Raw genomic sequence first — 22967 nt, forward strand, 5'->3', positions numbered from 1 at the left:
CCGACACCGTGGCACCCCCCGCCCCCAAATTCCCGTCCTTTTCACCACGCTGACGCATGGACCCATACAAGAAGCTACCGGAGACGATGGAGGTAGAGGATCCGGAATAGGTGGCCACTCGGAAGATCAATTCGGCAACATGGCAAGTCAGCCGCCTCAAAATCTGAATGGGCCGACCGTCAAAAGGAAGGGTGGCGGACGAGGCGGGCGGGGCCTGGGACAGGGAAGATACCAAGCAAAAGCTCAGCACTTTGGCATCAGCTGTGGTGACGCCTGCTAGTGTCACGCCTCTCTTGGGGGCACCACCGAGGTTCTTCCCTTCCTTCCCTTGCTTGCGCTCCAGGTGAAAACCCATGTCCGCTTAGTTGGACTCTATGACGCTGGCACATTGTGTCGTTACCCTCTCAAGGGAGCCATCGACCTCTTCGCCGTTCCAGTTTGGGATGATGATCCAAGGCAGACCGAGGTCGGGTAGTGTTTCAACACAAGCGAGTCTCTAACTTTTAGCCAATAAAGTGTCACTAAAATAATTCAAAATGTTAAAAAGTGACTTTCTTGGAATGCCAATGAAATGACTGGACAGATTTGAATAAAAATGCCAAATATCAGACACCTAGCTCTTTTTCGAGTTTTGCAAAAAATACCTTGAAAACATCTTTGTTCTTCAAAAAAACACTGATGGAGCCCATCAAATATATGTGAAAATACATGGAAATTCAGATAAAGGTATCTAAAACACTAGGGAGATGCATAGCCGCACATGCTGAGGTGGAGCCACCTGATAGGTGAACCTACAGTATCACATAGTGGAGTTGTTAAAAATCAATCTGCTGCTAGATGATGTGTCCTAGAAAGGCTCTAGGAAGACCAAAAAACAATTCTAATATCCCGTGTATGTATCCTTCGTATGTGGTTGCTTTAAGATTCGTGCTACTTTTTTACTACAGTTTTTAGATGTATTTTTCATTTCAAATCATTACATTGTGTTTTTCCTTCTCGTTTCAAGGTGTACCTGAACGTTCATTGTGTGTCTTCGTGTATCAGCAAACCTGATCCAAAACAAGTGCATTTTTCTATTGGTTCATAATGAGACATGATGATACATGTTGAAACAAGAGAAAAACAACCTAACCAGACATTTTGAAATGAGATACTCCCTCCGTTCCAAAATAGATGACTCAACTTTGTGCTAAGTTTCCCGCAAAAAAAAAAACTTTGTGTTAAGTTAGCATAAAGTTGAGTCATCTATTTTGAAACGGAGGGAGTATATTTTAACAACAAACAAAAAATAGCACAAATCTCAAAGCAATCGTGGATCCATGCATGGAACATCCTTGCATGGTAGAATAACCACTCTCATAGGAAGACCTAGTAGGCCAGCAAGTAAACGATCACACACGTATGGACGACTATGGAGCTGGTGACTCTCAGTCTGAGGAATAACTTTTACTCCTCATTTTCTGCTGGATTGATAGCTATCGATGAACATCAACATTATCGTAGCGATCTGAGTACTAATCTTTGAAAGAATGTCTATGTGGCTATGTCCTATACCTCCATGTGCAAAAATAACATATCTGACTCTTTGTGGAATTGTTGTAAAATTACTTTGGAAACATTTCATTTAGAAGATAAAAAACGTTGATGGGACACATTAGATAGATTCCTAAATGCATGGATAATGAGATAAAAGGAATCCGAAATACTCCACCACATAGCCACATATACTGAGCTGGAGCCACCTGATTGCTAAATCCAATTCATCCACGTAGCAGAGCCGTTGGAAAATGACTTTGCCGCTAAGCGACGTGTCCTAAAAGCATCTCCAACAAACGCACTTAATAAGCCACGCGCTGAAAAAAAAAGCCTATTTGACGCGCGAGAGACAAAACACAGCACTCCAGCAGAAACTGTAAATAGAGCTCGTACAAAAATGAAGTTGTAACTTTAACATACACAGGCTGTGGGGTTACAAATTTGGGATACCGGCTTGTGCGTGTGGGCTGCTGGATGTGGGGCCGTTGGGTTGGACGCCATGTTTTTGTGCGTCTGATAATACAAAAAACATTATTTTAGCACTGCAAAACTTTTTTAGCGTGCCGCGCTACCACGCGTCTGTTGGAGATGCTCTAAAAGTGACGTGAGAGGGTCTAGAAGGTCAGTGAGTAAAACGATCAAGCACGCATGGAGCTACTAATTCTTGGGCTGGAAGAATAACTTTTACTAATTTTCTGCTTAGGCGATTATCTATCAGAAAATAACCTATATATTTGTTACTGAATCTTTAAAAGAATATCTATGTCCCATATATACAAGCATGCAAATATGTGAAGAGCTTGGGCACTGGAGTTGATCTCTGGGCGGCACATCCGGTGACAATCCCGGCTCTATGCTTCACCTGCACCGGAGCTCTCGGGGTTGCATGCACAGCACAGGTGATGCTACCCGCTCTACATCTGCTGCCTGTTCCGATGCCACTGCCGCCGGAGCAGGCCGTAGTGGACGCCGACGGTTCTTGCCTCGCGAAGCTCCACAGCCTCTTGAACATGCCCGGAGACTTGGACTCGTCGCGCCACCATCCTTGACTTGACCCCGGAATATCAATCACCAGCACCGCTGCGCTGCCGTTGCAAGGGCGGAGCTGCCTCTCCATCGGAGGTCACGGTCACCGCGCGGAGCGTGGCCTGGTCTGAAATCCCGAGCATCAGCAGTTCAGCACACTCGCCGGCAGGTTCCCGGCGTAATTCGCCGGCTCCTGCAGTGTGGGAGGGAGACTCGTCGGCCTAAGCGCGTCGGGAATCTTGCCGACGACTGTGACCCGGCAGAGCGGGCAGGTGGAGCGGGACGCCAGCCACACGCTGATGCACCCGGCGTGGAACCCGTGGCCGCAGCAGGGCAGGAACCTCGCCTGCTCCCCGTCCTGGAGCCCGGCCAGGCACACGGCGCACTCCAGCACCCCGACGTGGTCCTCCGTGCGGTACACCGTGACCGGCAGCGAGCCCAGCAGCTCCGGGCCGACGCCCCTCGGCGCGGGCACCTCGGCGGCGCCGTTGCTGAAGAAGTAGTAGCGGAGGAAGCTGAGCGGGAAGACGACGAAGATGAGGAAGAGCACGAGGGTGGCCGCCGCGATGAGTATGCCGTGGAACGGCTCCATGACATGCGTGTGGCTCGGTGAGTGAAGATCGATGCGGTCCGTTCTATCACCAGGTCGTATATGTATGCATGCGGATGCCGATGCGGATGCGGTGGGAGGGAACAGTGATGGAGATGAGGTGAGCGCCGTCGACATGGATGGATGAAAGAGGGGAGAAAGAAGGTGGAACCGGGCGTGCATGCAGGCGCGCGCATGACGACGGGTCAACAATCCAAACGGAGCAATCCGTATGCGTGAGGACGGGTCAACAGTCCATGCATGCAACAGGGAACTCACGTGCGAATTCGCAAAGTTTTTACCACACGTCGCGCTCTCCATCGGAGGTCCTCGCTCGTCCAAGTTTCCAAGTTGCAACTATGTCCAGTGATCCAGTCCAGTCGTCTTGAAGACGCCGGAGATCCCCGCTCCCGTGGTGCAAACTTGCAGCGTCACATTCCAGCGTGACCCCTAAATCGTCCGGATGCTGAAAGCCATCCAATGCACAGTCCCATATTTACCAACCGATCAGTTCGGGTGAGTTTTCCCATAAATCAAAAGCAAATTAGAGGATTTGCGAGAGTTCGGACACCCGTTACATAGAATCTCACATAGCTCCGCCACTGTCCATACCCATCAAATCCATGTGGATTTCATCTATTATTAAGGGAATGGAGGTGGGCGGAAAACATCCCCATTGAAATATTTACCGAACTAATTTATTCCCCATAGGGTAGAATGGTGATGGAGGCCATACCATATTTCCCAGACCCAATACCCATCAGGGACCCGGTTTTTAACCATGGCACTGCGGTCAACCTTAAAATATTCCCAAACAAACTTCCGAAAACAAAAGAAAAGGCCTGAAAAAAACCTTAAATCTATCTGAAGTCCTCGCCTCAGCTACCACCACTATTCAAAAGACCGTCTGATTCAACGATTTATCGTCTGATTTATCGCTACTCGGGGGGTAACCGATAAGATTATGCCTTATCATCACCGTTTATCGTTTGAGCCGATTTATCGGGAGGGGCTATTCCTAGCACTATGTTTGTAAAAACTCTGTTTATTTGTGTTTTGTGGACTTTGTTATGCAATATGTACTATCAAAGGAGCTATGTCCTAATGTTTCATTGTGTGTCGTCGTGTATCAGCAAACCTGATCCAAAACAAGTGCATTTTTTTTATTGGTTCATACTTCATAATGAAACAAGATGATACATGTTGAAATAAGAGGAAAAACAAAACCGAACCAAACATTTTGAATTGAGATAGTATATTTTAACAACAAACCAAAAAAAAAATAGCACAGATCTCAAAGCCATTCGTGGATCCATGCATGCATGGGATATCCTTGCACGGTAGCATAACCACTCTCATAGGAACACCTAGTAGACCAGCAAGTAAACGATCACACACGTATGGGCGACTATGGAGCTCGTGACTCTCAGTCTGAGGAATAAATTTTACTCCTAAACATCAACATTATCGTAGCGATCTGATTACTAATCTTTAAAAGAATGTCTATGTGGCTATGTCCTATACCTCCATGTGTAAATATGTACATAGCCTAGGCATTGGATCCAGCTGATCTCTGGCCGGTGGCAATTCCTGCAGGTGGCGGCTCAACGCTACACCGGGGATCTCGGGGTTGCACAGGTGATGCCAATGCCCCGCTCTACGTCTGCCGTTCCGCTGCCGCCGGCGCAGGGCGCAGGGGACCCCGACGGCCCTTGCCTCCCGAAGCTCCACAGTCTCTTCACCGACCCCAGCCTGACCACGCGCGGGGGCGCTGCCACCATCCTTGGCTCCGGAACGTCGATCACCAGCACTCCGTCAGTGGCCACGGTCACCGCGCCGAGCACGGCCTGGTCTGTACCCCCGAGCAGCACACTCGCCGGCAGCGGCAGGCTCGCTGCGTAGTTGGCCGGCTCCGGCGGCACGTGAGGGAGGCTCGTCGGCGTCGAAGCCTCGGGGCTGCCGGCGACGGTGACCCGGCAGAGCGGGCAGGTGGTGTGGGCCGCCAGCCACCTGTCGACGCACCCGGCGTGGAACCCGTGGCCGCACCCGGGCAGGAACCTCGCCTCCTCCCCGTCCTCGAGCCCGGCCAGGCACACCGCGCACTCCGCTAATCCAACGTCGTCCGCGGCGCGGTATACCGTGACCGGCTGCGACCGCAGCAGCTCCGGGTCGACGCCCCTGGGAGGCGGGGCCGCCGTCTGGGCGCTCCGCGTGCGCGGCCGACGACGACCGCTGGGCACGACGACGCCGGTGCTGAAGTAGCGGTGGTGGAGGAAGATGAGCGCCAGGGCGAACGTCATGCACAGCAGGAAGATGGCCGCTGAGGCGAGCACGCCGCCGGCCGACACGGCGGGCGCGGCCCAGCGCGACGCCGACGAGTCCATGGCGGGGCGGCCCTGTGGTCGGTGTCCAGGTCTCGGTCGTTGATTAATAGTTCCGCGTGGCCTGATGAGTGAACATGAGCGTATATGTATGCACGCGGAGGGAGTTTTGGAGTGAAGAGGTCAACGACATTGACAATTTGACATGGATGGACGAAGATGAAGCTCGGCCATGCAGATGCAGGCGCTCCATGGGTCGTGCTGACAGACGAGTGGACATGAAGATAAACGGCTTCGATTTGTTTTGCAGCATGAAGGAGACACAAAGGGAGAGAAAACAGGGAACACATGACTGGCAAGGGCTCACCAATTATTTACTCATCCTAATAAAAATACAAATCATGATTTACATCCGCAATCGCTCTAACCGCTCCATCCAGCTACATTTCTCACTAGCCCTGTACTACTAAGACAACCAGAGAACTACACTAACCACACTAGCTTCACCCCAGCTACCATCGGCGTCAGGTAACATTCTAATCTAACACTCCCTCCGTCCCAAAATAAGCGGTAATTCCTAATTTGTCGAAGGCGCCTTCTGCTCATTGCTCTTCCCCAGCCCCGCGCCTTCCTTCTGTTTGCTGCCGTCCTCTTTCTTTTCGTTGATGGAATGTAATGCGGCACGCAGTCGCCTTGGGGATCTCGTCCGCCGGTCAAACCCTCTTATGCACACATATCCTGCAACAGATCACAGCACACAGTATGAAATTCGATCACATGAGAAAAGGCGCCTCAATGTCGTATCACAGCTTTAATTTGTGTCTAAGCGGGTGATTCACAAATAATGTTTCAAAGCTAGTCTATTAGCAAATTTACACTGCCTCGCATCTCAGCTTCTTTACTTGTGATTCTGCAAAGCAACTTTCATCCCCAAAACTGTCAGCGGGGCGCTGATTTCACTTGTGATTTTGCAGGATATTTTTTTCCTCACAATGGTCCATGTTAGGCATTTTATGAGAGCAAAAAGTGTCCACCCTTTTCAATATCCGAAGACCCTTAGCCCATCAGTGACAAATAAACTAACAAAGAAGAGAAGAAACTGGCAAGCACTCTTTACCTTTCTTGTAGCAGTCTTCAATGTCTTGTCTTGTTTGACCTGAGATTGATTAGTACGCCAGTTAATATCACTCATCAGTAAACAATTTCAACACATTCACAGTTCAACAATAAGCTACCTTTTGTGATAGAGTGTATTGATGAGCCAAAATATACAATGCATTTCCCCAGGTCGTTGAGACACTCACTAGAGAAGACTATTGGAAGACGGCTAGATGAGTCATCTGCAAAGACCTGCAAAGGGGTTTAGTTGAAAAGTTAGTCTCTAGCCAATTTGGTCTAGAATTGTCAGAAATTAACAGCGTAAAATATGGCAGTCTGCGCACCTCATGATCCTGAAAGTAGGTACCGTTCAATGGGAAGTTTCCTGTGGATGCTGTTCGACAGGGTATCTGCTCATTCATGTATGCACCAATCGAAAATAAGGATAAAAGATTTACTCATATTGTAATATATGCTAGAGGGTTCATATCATATGTCTGATTTCGGTCAAAACTAAGCACTATAATTACATGGCGCAGGGCACAAAGAGACGCGCATAATTATAACCAAATTATTCCACATGACCATCATTATCAAGTGAGAATAGCTTAATGGTACAATAACAGAGAAAAATATTGCTCTCAGATAATCAGGGTTGTGGATGAGTTCATACAAATGACAAAAAAATGCCCAATAAGAATTTATTAGAGTTGCAGTGAATTTCAAATTGTGCTAGATTTGTATGGCCATGGGCTGGGAAAACGGCAGTTAGACCGAAGCTGGCCGGTTGATTTGTATATTCTCGGCTTTTAGTATGAGATGGTTGATGCACGGAAGTGACGAAACTCACTAATTTGAACTTACTGCACCTTCTGTTTTAGTTTCTTAGAAGAGATGTCGACAATTGAAATGTACCTGACTTTTCTATTAATAAAGTAACGAAATATGTATGTGGCATACGTGTGGCAGATTGCAAAACTGCCACACGATCTCGTCAACGTCTGTTTTGAATCTAGCGAACACGATCCGTCTGCAGCCCCCCGTTATCTCTCTCCCCACCCGCTCTAGCCGCGCCGCCAGGAAGACTTTGTGCCCCCGCGCGACGCGCTCATCCTCTATTTTTTTCTCAGCGTTGACTGCTTGTCCCTTTCCTCACCTCTCATCGCTGGTGCGTCCGTTCTCGATCGCCGTTTCCGCCGGCCCTGCACGCCCCCGGCTGCTGTCGACGTGCGCCTCCGTCCGCCTTACGCACCTGATCCGCAACAGTGCCTTCGGATCCGAGCCCCGTGCGCTGCCCCACGAGCTCCTGCTCCACGAGGCGCCAACGTCCTGGAGGAGTACACCGTGAGGGCCGAGGCGGTCGCCGAGGACGGGGGCGGTGGCGCCCAGCCGGCCTCGTCGTCCGGCGCCATGTTTGACGGGATCCTGGGGGCTCGCCTCGTGCTCTGCACTTCTTGTTTTGTATTTCTTCAGGAATTGGAGCTTGTGATAGTTTTAGCTGGATAATCCTCTAAGTGGCGTGCAGGCTCCATGGGAACATCCAACAAGCAAGAAGCCATCACTTAATCTATACGTACATTGACGTGTGCACTGTGCAAACCAGGTGTAAACTCTCTGGATTTTGATGACCATGACAATGAGTTGGTAGGTTCATTCAGGTGGGAGATGAGAAGATGTTCAGGCCTGAGAAGTTGCAGAAGTTTGGGTGAAAGTTCAGGACGATGGAGGAGACGCTCAAGGACAGCGCTGAGTCCTATATGTGTACATGCATACTGAGCTGAGCTTGGCCATGGTGTCATTGGCTGTGCTGTCGGATGGGCAAAAGATAGGCGAGACTACATCATGCTTGCTTTCAAAGACACGAAAATAACTCGTTCTGTTTTGTAGGTGCATCTGTAGAATGAAAGTAACATGATAACTTTTTCTGTCAATACATATTTCTTTAAGCATCGCAGGCTTATGTATAAAGACCATGGTAACAAAAAAACAAAAAATTATGTAAGCCTGTGATACATATTATCATGCCATTTATGTAATTTATTGTAGGCTTACGTAATTTATGCATAAGTTATCATGTTATTTACACAAAAAATTATGTTATTTCCACACACAAAAATTGACTCAAAAACATGTTATTGCAATTATACCCAACGGTATAACTTACGTACAAAACACTGGGATAAATTTTTGATCTGGAAAAAGAGTTGTTTAAACATATCCGATAATTTTTGTGTAAATAGCATGGTTTTTTAAGCAACACAGACTTGATAACTTACATCCAAAGCAGCATGTTAACATTTGGCCTAGATTCTTTTTTGTTCAAATATACCTAGGGAATTTATGTGCAAATAACATGACAATATAAGTGCCGCATAACCGATAACTTGCATACAAACACCATAGTAACTTTTAGACCGGAAAAAAGTTGATGAAAAAATACTCCCGATAACTTATGTAAAAATAGCACGGTAATATACAAACCCCATACCTCTGTAAATTATGAGAAAATAGCACGATAAATATATGAACCGTATAACCTATAACATACGTACAGACACCATACCGATAACCGATCAAGGGGGAATTTTTGTTGAAAAACAATCCCCGGTAACTTATGTGAAAATAGCATGGTAATATACAAAACGCATACTAGATAACTTACATACAAACACCGCGGTAACTACAACTAAGAGGGAAAAAAGTTGTTGAAAATATACCCCGGTAACTTATGTGAAAATAACATGGTAATATATGAATTACATGCCCGATAACTTACGTACAAACACCACAACAACATTGACCAAGGGGATTTTTTCTTGAAAACAATCCCCAGTAACTTATGTGAAAATAGCACAGCAATATACAAACCACATACCCAGTAACTTACGTGTAAACACCGCGGTAACTCTGACTAAGAGGGAAAAATGTTGTTGAAAAATAATCCTCCGGTAATTTATGTCAAAATAGCAGGGTAATATCCGAACCACATACCCAATTAGTTAAGTACAAACACATCAACAACCATGACTAAGAGGAAAAAAGTTGTTAAAAACATAACCCGGTAACTTATGTGAAAATAGCATCGTAATATACGAAGCACATACCTGATAATTTACATACAAATACGGCGATAACTTTCACCAAGAGGAAAAATGTTGTTGAAAAATATACAAACCGTAACTTATGTGGAAATAGCACGGTAATATACGAAGCACATATTCAATAACTTATGTACAAACACCGTGGTAACGTTGACTAAGGGGGAAAAGATTGTTGAAAAATACACCTTGTCAACTTATGTGAAATTAGCACGATATATATGAACAATACCCAATAACTTACATACAAATATCGCTGTAACCTTTACATACCTGATAATTTCTGTGTAAATATCACGGAAATTTAAGCACCACAAACGTGATAACTTACATAAAAACACCTTGATAACTATTGACCCCAAAACTAAAAGTTGTTGAAAAGCATACCCTTGCTAACTTTCTTTAAAGTTGATCTAATACACGCAGCTAGACGCCTAGACCTAATAGCTTACGACGGTCTCACCTCTCTTTGCCATTTTTAAAGTAGATCACTCGTTCAAGCTCAAGAAAAAAAATACGACACATATACACATGAACACATTCTGTAAAGCCTCATGAGATACCCTAGAAAACAAAATTTTGCAGAGAAGTTCCTCCATAAATTTACACATTAAGTGCAGCGCCAGTGATGCACCAAAAAAAGTCAGAGGAATCGTTTTTCTATAAATTAAGGCAGTAGTGCAAGGGGTTAAATGGCTAATTTCCATTGACCTAACAAGAAAGAAGACTTGGCGTGTTGGTTACTTGGTCTAGTATTTGCGCTCGACTATCTATGTTATCAAGGTTCGAGTCCCATCAAAGGCAGATTTTTTTTGTACCGAATCGAACGACAGATGTGGAGGGCTCGTTCGAGTTCTTCAACAGGAAAGACAAACTGGCACTCAAGCCTCGTCGGATGGATGGTTCAGACGTTTTGCTTTTTTTATTTTATGGGTTCGACGTTTTGCTAACTGGCACACGGTTGCCAGTTATCAAAGTCCATAAAGTAAAGGTGGATGGTGACACAAACAGAACTAAAATTGGTTAACTATAGATTCCAACTTGGATAACTTTTGGTTACTGCCATCAAAAGTTAACGAAATCATATATACTATGATGATCATTCCTAGCTACTTGTATCAACTTTGTTTCATGCATAGTTGAGGTACTTGTATCAACTTTGTTTCATGCATAGTTGCATACCTCAACGTTCCTAATCTATTGACTCTTGACTCTTCTTAATATTAACTCTGTTCCTTGAGAAAAATAATATTATTTTCTGCATCAAGTTTACATATATTTTACAAAAGTAAAGTACACTCTGAGCAAGTGATTACTCACCAGAATTGTGCCTTTCACCATGCAGTTCTCGACAGCACCAGGAGGAGGATTGTCAGGACAAGGATGAAGAACCAGGAGATAAGGAGATGGATCTTCTGGAACTCGCTCTTCAAACTGGAAGACATATCAGTCAAATTATCAATCAACATCATTGTAATAGTAAAACATACTACCTCATAATTGTAGTACAAAGATAAGGCATCATGGCATACAACATACCTCTTCCAACAATGGATGACCGTCTGGGAGCACATACCTGTAATAACAAATATGCAATCTTAGTGGGGCACTGCTGATTTCTGAGGACAAAAGCTCAATATATCAGGAAAGTATATTATTACGTACGCAAGGTGCTCTGTCCTAAGACGCCCTATGTGTTTCATTTTCCTGCTTGTATGTTGTGAATTGCTCAATGCCAAATCTTTTCCACGATTTGGTGTCCAAGAGCAATTTCTCACCATAGGCTTGTTTGAACACAGATTTATTTCAACGTCGTAGTGTACTCCTGACATAATATCTTCAATATCAACAAGATCATCTTCATTGGGATATTCTTGCTCATCAAGTGCTTCATATTCATATTCGGGACTTGGTGGCACCTCAATAATGGGCTCACAGCTGCGGGAGGGTTGTCTGCCAGCAATCCTGCTTTCTTCGATTTGATGACTTGGCATGCAGCTACCATTTGACAACAGTCTTTCAGAAGTAACTATACTTGTTTTCTCTTCACCACCACGCACATGCTCCTCTGCAGGAGGAAGTAATGGTCTGATAACAAGCAAATGTTATTGTTCCGTGCTTCAATCTAAAATTAGTCCAAATCAATAAAATAAAAAGTTCACCATGCAAATATCGTCTCTACAAGAAAGACACAAATCTTATATGAGTAATCATCTTTGTATATTGCACCTTCTAAAAGGCTTTACTTCACTAGTAATTTCCAATCCTTTGTTTAAGACATAGCACTTGAATATCAATAATAGTTAGCTACATAAACACCTATGTCACAGTACTACCTAGTTCAATGGCAGCTACTCAAATTTAAACAGCATCCGCAAAAAAAAGGTAGACAAAACTTGACATGGGAGGAGTCCGTAAAGAGAGATCTGAAGGACTGGAATATCACCAAAGAACTAGCCATGGACAGGGGTGCGAGTTAGTTAGCTACCCACATGGCAGAACCATGAGTTGGTTTCAAGATCTTATGGATTTCAGCTCTAGCCTACCCCAACTTGATTGGGACTAAAGGCTTAGTTGTTGTGGTTGCAAGAGTTCACTACGTACCATAATAACAATATCTCGGTGTGTTGCTGAAATAAGCTCAAGTAAATAACTTTGCAACATGTGAACATACCTGGTAAGTTTACTTTTGTAGTACCTGCAGTCCCCACGGAATGGGCAAGCATTGCAATTTGGATCTACTTTTGTGCAAATTACCTGCATAATGGAAGCATCCACCATAAAACATTTGTAGCTAAACCATCATAAATTTTATTAATCACTTTTGTGGAGCAAATACCTTTCCGAAAGTTATCATGAGACAGTGTAGTTCATACCTATTATTTTACATATTCGTCAGATGTGTCTACTAAAATTCTAAAAGTTACATAAAGAATGTTGATACATTTCAAATGATCAGGACTTACAATTTTTCTTTGTCAATAGTACATAGTCGAGGCCATAAGTAATTCTGCACATCCTGCATGAGTGGATATCTTCAAGAAAGGAAAGTAGGCATAAGAACTGGGTTGTCAATCATAGCTAGTTATTCACATATTCAGGTGCAAAAATCTTACAGGTCAACCGAATGAAACTCCTCAGAACAGCATTGCAGTTCAACCCATTGTAGCCTTGTGACTATGCGAGCTACGTTGACATCAACCTGAAAGGAGTGGAGTGCGATCATAGCTTTGATTTAAAATGCATTCACCTGACAGAATTTGATTTGTTTTTAAGAAACAAAAGTTAACTTACTGGGAATGCTTTATGCTCCAGTGACAAAAGACGTATGCAGTCGACACTTTTAGCTCCAAGTCCATTTATGCTGAGTAGGTATTTTCTAATGCCCAGAAAAAAAAAGATATGAGTGATATAATTCCACTGAGCATGCAGATTTTATGTAGCTCTGAACAAATATTAGTTTCCTATTTTATCCAGCCTGCTAGCAGTTCCCTACCACAAGTACCATGATATTCCTCCAATCTACTAAAGTTTCTGAGAGTAAATTGCTGCATGGTTATATTTATTTATAAATGCAAGAAAATTGAACATCTAAAAATAGGGACAATATCGTTATGCAGCTATTTCTTGATAGTTCAGCACCATTAAAACAAAGAACACTAAAATGGTGATGTAACTAACTGCAGCATATGTTTTGTGAAATATATGGCCATACTTTGCGCTTTCTCGTGGTAGACATCTAAGCCAATCCAGGTCAAGGCTTCCATGATCTTTCTTTATGCGCGTGAGAAATGCCTGTAGAAGGTCAAATAATACTTTCAGCTCTTGCGTAAAATGCAGAAAACAAGAATTGAAGAAATATGTTGCTAGTGGTGGGAATATGAATATTAGTTAAATAATAAAATGATGGTTCACTCAAAACTGCTGTTAAAAAAATGCTATACAAGTAGTGATTGCGTGATTCGGACAAAATATGTTACTAGTGATGGGAGTATGGATATTAGTCAAATAATAAAATGATGTTTCACTCAAAACCGCTGTTTAAAATAGTGTGATGTGAAAAAACGTCTTACATTATGGGACGGAGGGAGTACTATACAAGTAGTGATTGCGTGAATCGGACAATACATTAATTGCATGGAAAATAAAGAGTTCCAATGTAGCTGACAGTTCATACTTCCATCATTTTTTTCTTAGCCGAGCCGAAAATTTCAATATTTCCAAAGTAGATGTTACAGAACAACAAACAACTTGGTAATCAAACATATTACTGACTACCCCCTCCGTCCCATAATGTAAGACGTTTTTTGACACTACAAAATATATGAAAGTCTGCTTACATAAATTTTGCTGACAGTTATTATGGATGGGAGGGAGTACAAAAGATGAGAACATTCATTTTTTTCAGGAGGAAGGTATTTAGAAACACATTCTTGGTACAGAAATGTTGGGGCCGTATTATAGAGTTAAGTAAGACAGTGTATCCCGTGATCACATACCTGTATCCGCAATGCCAGAAGGTAATGTTGTCCCCTGCCTGCAATGCACTTTGCAACGTCAACAAATGAGGCCTGCTGTACAGCTTCCCAATTTACTTTGTCAGTTATTCTAGTTTTGCTTCCGTTATCATATCCTTTTCTATATGCTTCATCCCGTAACTTATCCCAGTGAGCAGTATCTTCCACCCGCAGCGTGGCTATGAACTTTCTTAAGGTGTTTTCAGTGCATATTGGTTTTCCAGATTTATCCTTGACTAAGTTCAAAAGATCATCCTTCTCCCAAGTAGAGATGTCTTTCTCTTTTATAATAGCTAGGAACTTCTCCATAATTGTTTTGTAGTCTTGACCATAGTTTCCTTTTACCTCCTCACCGTAACCAACTTCCTCGCAATCAATGGGATTGGTAAAAACTGAATTGGTAGAATCATCAGCATCATGTGCTTTAGTCAAATTCAAGTTTTCTTTGACGTCAACTGTTGACGGAGGTACATATGAACATTCTTCAGCATTACCCTTCCTCTTATTCATAGGAAATTTTGCTGCCAGGATCATAAAAGCATTGCTGTATGTTCATACAAAAACAGTTAGTAATCAAAAGTGCATATGATGTTCAAAAAATGTATATCAGTGCCAGCACAAGCATGCAAGCAAAGACCACATTCTCTACTATATTACCTTGATAAATGGTCAGCAACATTTTGTGTCAGGAAAGTACCAACCACAGAATCAATTACGGATCCTCCCCATCGAGAATATTCTCTGGGACCTGACACAAAAGCAGTTCAAAACTTAGAATCCAATGTGAACTTGTGTATTTCATATATAAGCAGAGGGTTGTAAAAAAACTTATTTGATCAATCATCCACATGTTTACTGTGGATGCAAGGGCTATACTGCTCATTATATATCACGAAATATTCATTTTCACCTGTTTTTTTTTGGAACTCGGTACTAATTAGCAACAGGTACAACATTGTTCAAAGTCCTACGCTTTCGCCTGCATGAGAGAAAAACTGGAACCAAGTGCCACTATCAAATACCTAATGCCAGATTATTTTTGTTTCTCCATTGAACTACCCAATGTATAGACACTAAAAAACTATCGATTAAATTGTTTCTCCACAGAAGACATCAAGTGACTAATGGCTGACCTGACTCACCTGATATGTCTGTAGGAGTTTTCAAAACTTCAAGTTTTTTATTCTTTGTGAGAAAAGCTTCAGGTTTTATCAAAGGCAATGCTACGCTTCTTACTTTTCATGTATTTATTTTCCACTTTGGCATGGATGTGCATTTCACTTAATATGTCATCTTCTTTTCCTTATTGCACGCTGCAGAAATGAAGACAGAGAGAAGAGAATGAGCCAGGATCATTACCGAATAAATCCTTTACGGTCGCAATAAACCAATCCACACGCTTTTTATAATCCCGCCGAGTTTCAGCCCATCCAGGCCCGCTGCCGATATCAACCCCTTCGAAACTTTCACTGTCAATCTCTTCCCACTTGGTCAGAACGCCACACACTCGCAATGTCTCAACATCGAGGCCTAGCACCTTGGGCCGCACTTGATTCGAGTGATTTCCGTGGCCACCCAAACCCCCAAATGGGACCAAAGTAGAGCAGGACGCATCAGTCGGAGCAGCATTCTGGTAAGGAACAATGGCCCAGTCGCCACTTGCTTTCTTTTTCTTTGTCTTCGTCGCACTTGAAATATTGTTAACCTCTGCAAGGAGCCTCAGATTGGCCATCAGCTTGGCCCTGCCGAAACTCCCCGTAATGACTTCCAGATCGAAGTCTAACTTGCGCTTTGATAGCTTATTATCAGTGCCATCTCCAACAGATCCAGCCCCGCCGTCCTTTTTTGCCACCGGCGTCTTGTGAGGCTTAGCCGGCGTTGTGCGGGCAGGCTTGGGGTGTTTATCCTTCATCACCTTCAGCCGAGGCACCCCCTTGGTGGACTTCTTCCTTGGCCGCCAATGGGTGCTCTCCTCTTTCTCCGGGGTGGGGATGAAGATAGGAGTCGCAGCGCCAGTGGCGGAACCAGCCCCTGGCGGCGCAATCTCGTCGGAGGAATCGGAGGTCTGCGCGGTGGCTGCGCAGCCATCAGTGGCGCCGGGTACAGATCGAGGCTGTTCCCCAATGGGGGACCTGAGGTAGATGAAGCCGTGCTTATCAAACACCCCCAGGTCAGCCGACGCGGGGGCGACCGCAGCAGAGCAAGAGGAGGGGCCATCCGTGGAGGAATCGAACGGCGGCCGCCGGCCATTGTCGGGGGTCGCCGGCGGCATGAGCAATCCAGGCCCTGGTCCAGCAGAGACAATGAAATCAGAAATTCGCGGAGATTGACGGCGTTTCCTACCCCCAGACCTCAGATTCGATCAAGAAGAAGGGATTAGGCAGCATGCACTCACCAAGATCTGGTCTTGCCTCCATCGTTTCCGGCGGGGCGGCGGCGGCTCCGCTCTTGCGGCGCAGGCAGGAGCAGCTTGGGAAGGCAGCAGCAGGGACAATGGGATATCCGCTTTGCTAGAAAATCTCCTAAATAAACAAAGAGTTTCTAACTGAAATCTTACCTTCTGTTAGAATCCTACCAGGACTCTTCTCGTGAAAAGAATAATTTTTTAGACTCTCTGACTGTTGACTGTGGCCCCACAATACAAAACTTAGGAATACACATTTTTTTTCATCAAGGGAACTTTTCATATTCTTTCAAAAATACTCCTCATGGTGTGAATGGTAGTTCACAGTGCTCAATGGAGCTCCTCGGCATTCGGATCATAGACCAGTAATAGTTTGCACACAAGAGGAGAGCAGAAGGATGGCGGGCGATGACCATGGTTTTCGCTTTGAGGCCTGGTGGCTGAAAGAGGAGGGATGCAGTGCCGAAGTTCAAGGCGCTTGGGAATAAGGCTATTTGGAGGGAAGAGGAGACGTAGCTTCTGCGTTGCGGAGTGTGGCTGGGAGGATGAGGAAGTGGGGGAAGGAAGTGGCGGGGGAGTTGGAGAGCCGCCTGAAGAAAGCGCGCCAGAGTCTAGAAAGATGCATGAGGGCTCTGGTATCTGAGGAGAAAATAAGAGAGGAGGCGAGGCTGAGATGTATGATGGAGGACCTTGAAGAGAAGGAAAACACCAAAGCCAAACAATTATCACATGTATCTTGGCTAAGAGATGGGAACAAGTGCACGCGCTATTTCATGGCAGTGGCGTCGGCGAGAAAGAAAGCAAATAGAATCAAGATGTTGAGGAAGGAAGATGGGACGGAGGTGAAGGAAGGAGAAGGGCTTAATAACTATGTGTGTTCATTTTTTTCAGGATCTTTTCACTTCCGCCGGAGGAAACCACTTGGTCAAGCTTCTCAACAAAGTGCAACCGCGCGTAACAGATGCTATGAGGGGCATCCTTGAAGCGGAAGTGTCCAGAGAGGAGGTCAAAGCAGCGCTTGACCACATAGGTGATCTCAAAGCCCCGGGGCCAGATGGGATGCCCTCAATTGTGTACAAGAAACACTGGCACTTTATGGGGAATAAGGTGGTGGATGAAGTGATCTCGGTCCTCAAGGGGGGCCAAATGCCAGCTCATTCCCAAAGTGAAAAATCCTTCTAAAATCAAGGACCTGAGGCCCACCAGTCTGTGCAATGTAGTATATAAGTTATGCTTCAAGGTGATTGCGAACAGGCTGAAACTTGTGCTCCCAGATATTATCTCAGACAACCAAAGTGCTTTTGTCCCCGGTCGACTCATCACCGACAATGTGCTTATAGCCTACGAGTTGTCGCATGTTCTTCTCAATAAGAAGAGAGGAGGAGAAGGTATAGCAGCAATGAAGGCGGACATGAGCAAGGCCTATGATAGAGTTGAATGGGATTTCCTGCGGGCAATGCTTCTTAAGCTGGGGTTCGGTACACGTTGGGTTGATCTAGTGATGAATTGTGTCACCATTGTGCGATATCAAATCAAGATCAATGGAGAATTAACAAAGCAGTTCACTCCCACTCGAGGATTACGACAGGGTGACCCATCATCACCGTACCTCTTTGTCATCTGCGCAGAGGGGCTGTCGGCGCTGTTACATGATGCTGAAGCTAGTGTCCGGATAGGTGGCGTAAAGATCTGCCCGACTGCACCGGTGGTCTCGCACCTTTTATTTGCCGACAACTCTGTGCTATTGCTTAAGGCTAAAAGGGAGGAGGCAGAGGCTTTGAGGGACATTCTGGACCTCTGTGAGAGTTGTTCAGGACAATGCATAAATCTGGATAAGTCGGCAATTATGTTCAGTCCAAATACCAGCGTTGAAGCAAGGAATGATGTGAAGAACGCCCTGCAGATCCAGAGAGAAACTTGGAATGAAAAGTACCTTGGCCTGCCTGTTCACGTAGGGAAATCGAGGAAAAAGGCGCTCGCGTTTGTCAAGAACGCCATCTCGGGGAGGGTTTACGGTTGGAAAGAGAGGCTCATTGCGAAAACAGGGAAGGAAACGCTGGTCACGTCAGTGGCCCAGGCTATACCCACGTTCGCCATGTCATGCTTCTACTTGATTAAGACCTTCTGTGAGGAGCTCAGTTCACTGACCAGGAATTATTGGTGGAGTCAACAAGATAAGGAACATACGACCCACTGGATAGGATGGAACAAACTGACACTGCCAAAGGCATAGGGAGGACTCGGATTCCGGGACATGCACGCGTTCAATGTGGCCATGTTGTCCCGTCAGGCATGGAGGCTGATCCAATACCCAGACTCGCTGTGTGCACAAATCTTGAAAGCCTGGTACTATCCGAATGGTCAGCTCCTTGAGGCACAACCATCTGCAGGTATTTCTTATGCATGGCATAGCCTGCTTCATGGAGTCCAACTTGTCCGGGAGGGCTTCATCTGGAGGATCGGGAACGGTACTAATGTTAACATATGGTCCAACCCTTGGATTCCCCGGCCTTGGTCTAGAACTATGATCACGCCACGCGGACAGAGCCTCCTACAGCATGTGAGCAAGCTTATTGACCCATACACTGGCTCCTGGGATGAGCAGCTAGTAAGAGATACGTTCTGGCATGATGATGTGGCACACATCCTCCGAATCCCACTTAGAGATGGAGCCCAAGAATTCATGGTGTGGCAGTACGATAACAAAGGGGTCCATTCTGTTAAGAGTGCCTATAAATTATACGTCCAGCTGAAGAAAACAAGGAGGGACGGGGGAGCTGGAGCGAGCTCTATGGTTCCTGGGAATCTGAATAGCACTAGCGATGACTCCTGGAAAAGAATTTGGATGTTACCTTGCCCCATAAATATTCAGATGTTCACTTGGAGGCTTAAACATGAGTCCCTGGCGCTACGTACCACGGTTGCATGGAGAGGAACGTCTATTGCAGACACCAAGTGCCTTTTCTGTAGCAGAGCAGATGAGGTTGGGTGAAAGTGCGTTATATCGACTAGAGGGGGGTGAATAGGCGATTTTTATGAATTCTTCACTGAGGAATTTGCCGGTGAGGAAATTCCTTAGCGAAGAACTACTTGCAGTGGAATAAGTACTCAGAAGTAAGCATAACAGAATGCGGGCATGGTCATCATGATGAAATGAAGACAATCACAGAGTACAGAAACCGTAATCACAAGATAACACAAGATGAAGAAAAACAGACTGAAGAAATTGAACTGAGGAAATTGAGAAAGTCTTCAGTCAAAGTCTTCAAACACATATATGAACAACCACTCAACACAGTAATGAGGAAATGAATGAGTTGAGGAAATAAAACCAGTAAGGTTGGTGAAGACAATGATTTGGTAGACCAGTTCCAACTGCTGTCTCAGTTGTACGTCTGGTTGGAGCGGCTGAGTATTTAAACTCGAGGACACACAGTCCCGGACACCCAGTCACTGAGCACGCAGCTCACGACACCAAGTCCTCACCGTATTCTCCTTGAACTAAGGTCACACAGACCTCGTCCAATCACTCGTGGTAAGTCTTCAGGCGACTTCCAAACCTTCACAGACTTGGTCACTCGGCGATCCACAATTCCTCTTGGATGCTCTAGACCATGACGCCTAACCGTTTGGAAGAAGCATAGTCTTCAAAGGTAACAAGTGTCGGATCCACGCATGATCAATCTCTTCAGTGATGCTCAATCACTTTGGGTTTGTAGGGGTTTGGTTTTGGGTTTTCCTCACTCGATGATTTTCGCTCAAAGTCCTCGGAGGATGGGTTGCTCTCAAATGACAAGTGTCAAGTTCTCTCGGAGCAGCCAACCAGCTAGTGGTTGTAGGGGGCGGCTATTTATAGCCTAGGGAGCAGCCCGACATGATAAGACATAAATGCCCTTCAATGATATGACCGTTAGGTGGATAAGATATTTTGGAACAGCTGGCATGCAGCACAGCAACGGTCGGAAATTTGACTTTCAAATTCCTCAGGGCTATCATGTTCCTCACTGTGTAGGCAATCCGCACTGGCGAATTCCTAACTCCTCAGTCAGAACAAATTCCTCAGTGACCAGAAGAACTTCGTCTTTGTCACTGAAGAAATTGACTGGACTGTATGAGATTTCCAAAGGCTTCACTCGAAGGGATTGGTAGGTGTAGGATTTTGAGTTGAGCATCACATGGACATTTTTCCTTAGTATTTCCTCGACCCCCTTTAACAGTACGGTGTTTCCTATGACTCAAGAAAGAGAAAACGAAACAATGAAAACAAAAGTCTTCATGCTTCATGTTCCTCAAATGAATACCAAGTCTTCAAGGTCACACCAATTTCTTCACTTTCAAAGTCTTCAGAAAGTCTTCAGAATACTAAAGTCTTCAGTTGAAGAACTTCATTTTTACGGGTCGACTTTCTTTGTAAATATCAAACTCCTCATAGACTTATAGACCTGTGTACACTCATAAACACATTAGTCCCTTAACCTATAAGTCTTCAATACACCAAAATCACTAAGGGGCACTAGATGCACTTACATTGGGGCGCATCTTTTCATTAAATGCAAGGTTGCAAAAGAGGTGTGGCGAGTTTTAGTTCTGGAGAAGGAAAGAAATGAACTTGAGAAGATTGAGGGCGTGCATGCAATGCTCGATTATCTCTGGGGCTAGATGAAAAAAAGAGGCTGCATATCCTCACCTTTTGGTGGTTGTGGTGGGCCAATAGGAATAAGGCGAGGGAAGGCGAGCTACCGTTCCCGCCCGCAGAAGTGGCGCAGAGGACGAGGAGCAGTGTTCTCAAGTACCTGCAGATTTTCTGTACGAAAGCCGACAGGCTGACTCTGGACAAGTGGCGCCCCCGGCTGATGACGTTTATAAAATTAATGTTGATGGCTCTTTTGTGCCGGGGCAGCAACATGCAGGTTGGGGCGTCTTAGCGAGGACGGCGGATGGTACCCTGGTGCATGCGCGGGCGGGAAGACAGGAGCACACGTCCAATGCGTTCGCTGCTAAAGTGATCGCCATGTCCCATGCCATCACCACTGCGGCAGATCTCGGAATGGTCCGGTTGGAGTTCAAGACGGATTCACAACTCCTATCGGAAGCCCTGGATATGCGGAAGGTGGACTCATCGGCGTATGCGGCAGTTATCGAGGACATGAAATATCAACTGAAGTTGTGGTTTTCTCATTTTTCCATTTATGTTTGTAGACGTAGTGCAAACTCTGTGGCACATGAGCTTGCCAACATTGGCCACCAATGTGTACCAAACCACTTCTTGGAGTGGGAGTCCGATGTACCTACCCGTGTGGGCGAATGTGTTGTGGGCGATATGCCTCACCACAGTTAAGTAATGAAGCTATGCTTTCCTAAAAAAAATACTCCCTCCGTCCCATAAGTGTCAGAAAACGTCTTACATTATGGGACATAGGGAGTAGATATCTGGCGAACATCTAATTTACAGATCCTCCCAATTATACTTGGGCATATGTCAGGCCGGGCCGGGCCAGGCCAAAAAAAAAGCCCGGTGCTTAGAACCCAGGCCCGAGCGTCAGCCCTAATAAATCGGTCCCAAGCTCGGCCTGAGCCCGAAAAAACCCGACATGGCTTGGTCGGCCCGACCTGACTACAGCTAAAATCTTCTTTTCCGCAAGCCCGAGCCCAGCCCGGTCTGCACGACGACCTCAATTTTCAATGCCCGAGCCCGTCCCGATGGCATGATTAGGCCCTGCCCAACACAAGATTTTCGATCGGGCCAGTCTGCCCATGGACAAGTATACTCCTATGAACGACGTGCTGGCTTTTGAAACTTGTTTGCTACAACGCGTGAATGCAACATATTTATGCACAACTCACCCACCTCTTTAACTAGCACTCACTACAAAAAAAGACACATCCGTGACATTTTGGGCCGAACGAATTTTTTCCTGTCATACATATGACACTTCTATGACGATAATTGTGACAAAACCCAGTATCATCATAGATGTGGTGGGCTCCTACTTCTATGACAAAAAATCATGACAAAAAATGGGCTTTTCGTCCTGGGCGGGCCGGAGACGCAGCTGCATGACATTCTTTGGGCCGTCCATGACGGAAAAAACCATGGTAGAAGCGAGGGGGAGAAAAATTTCGGGGAGTTGCCGGTTACGGTGGGAGGTCGGGGGCCGAGTGATGCGCGTTTCTCTCATACGTACGCGCGTATGTGCGAGGCGTTGGCTCTAACTAAACTCGAGCGAGGCGTTGGGCTCTAACTGAACCCGAGCGATTGCACTGCAGGCTACGCGTTACTGAACCCGAGCGATCGATCGATGGCTGTTAACTGAACCCGATGGAGCGATTCCTTCGCTGCTGCTGCTAACTGAATCCGATCGATTGGATGAACAGTGA

At 45.4% G+C, this 22967-nt stretch overlaps 2 protein-coding genes and 1 pseudogene across 2 annotated transcripts; all 3 read right to left on the reverse strand.

The window, feature by feature from the left end:
• Positions 1-2146: 2146 nt before the first annotated feature.
• LOC119280507 (E3 ubiquitin-protein ligase EL5-like) lies at positions 2147-3158 on the reverse strand. Its single transcript, XM_037561335.1, has one exon. The coding sequence runs from the start codon at positions 3152-3154 to the stop codon at positions 2705-2707; it is 450 nt and encodes a 149-aa protein (XP_037417232.1). The 5' UTR covers positions 3155-3158; the 3' UTR covers positions 2147-2704.
• A 1542-nt stretch (positions 3159-4700) lies between these two features.
• LOC119279080 lies at positions 4701-5535 on the reverse strand (annotated as a pseudogene).
• Positions 5536-5821: 286 nt separating this feature from the next.
• On the reverse strand, positions 5822-16693 carry LOC119274402 (transcriptional activator DEMETER-like). The gene is made up of 17 exons (XM_037555095.1): positions 16581-16693; positions 15545-16471; positions 14843-14933; positions 14168-14729; positions 13384-13463; positions 12963-13047; positions 12785-12870; positions 12635-12703; positions 12508-12544; positions 12343-12425; positions 11334-11756; positions 11208-11244; positions 10989-11102; positions 6915-6980; positions 6708-6822; positions 6590-6628; positions 5822-6210 (listed from the first exon to the last, which is right to left on the reverse strand). The coding sequence occupies exons 1-17, from the start codon at positions 16600-16602 to the stop codon at positions 6050-6052; spliced, it is 2997 nt and encodes a 998-aa protein (XP_037410992.1). The 5' UTR covers positions 16603-16693; the 3' UTR covers positions 5822-6049.
• Positions 16694-22967: the final 6274 nt, after the last annotated feature.

This window comes from Triticum dicoccoides, chromosome 3B (assembly GCF_002162155.2).
Source record: "Triticum dicoccoides isolate Atlit2015 ecotype Zavitan chromosome 3B, WEW_v2.0, whole genome shotgun sequence".
NCBI lineage: Eukaryota > Viridiplantae > Streptophyta > Magnoliopsida > Poales > Poaceae > Triticum > Triticum dicoccoides.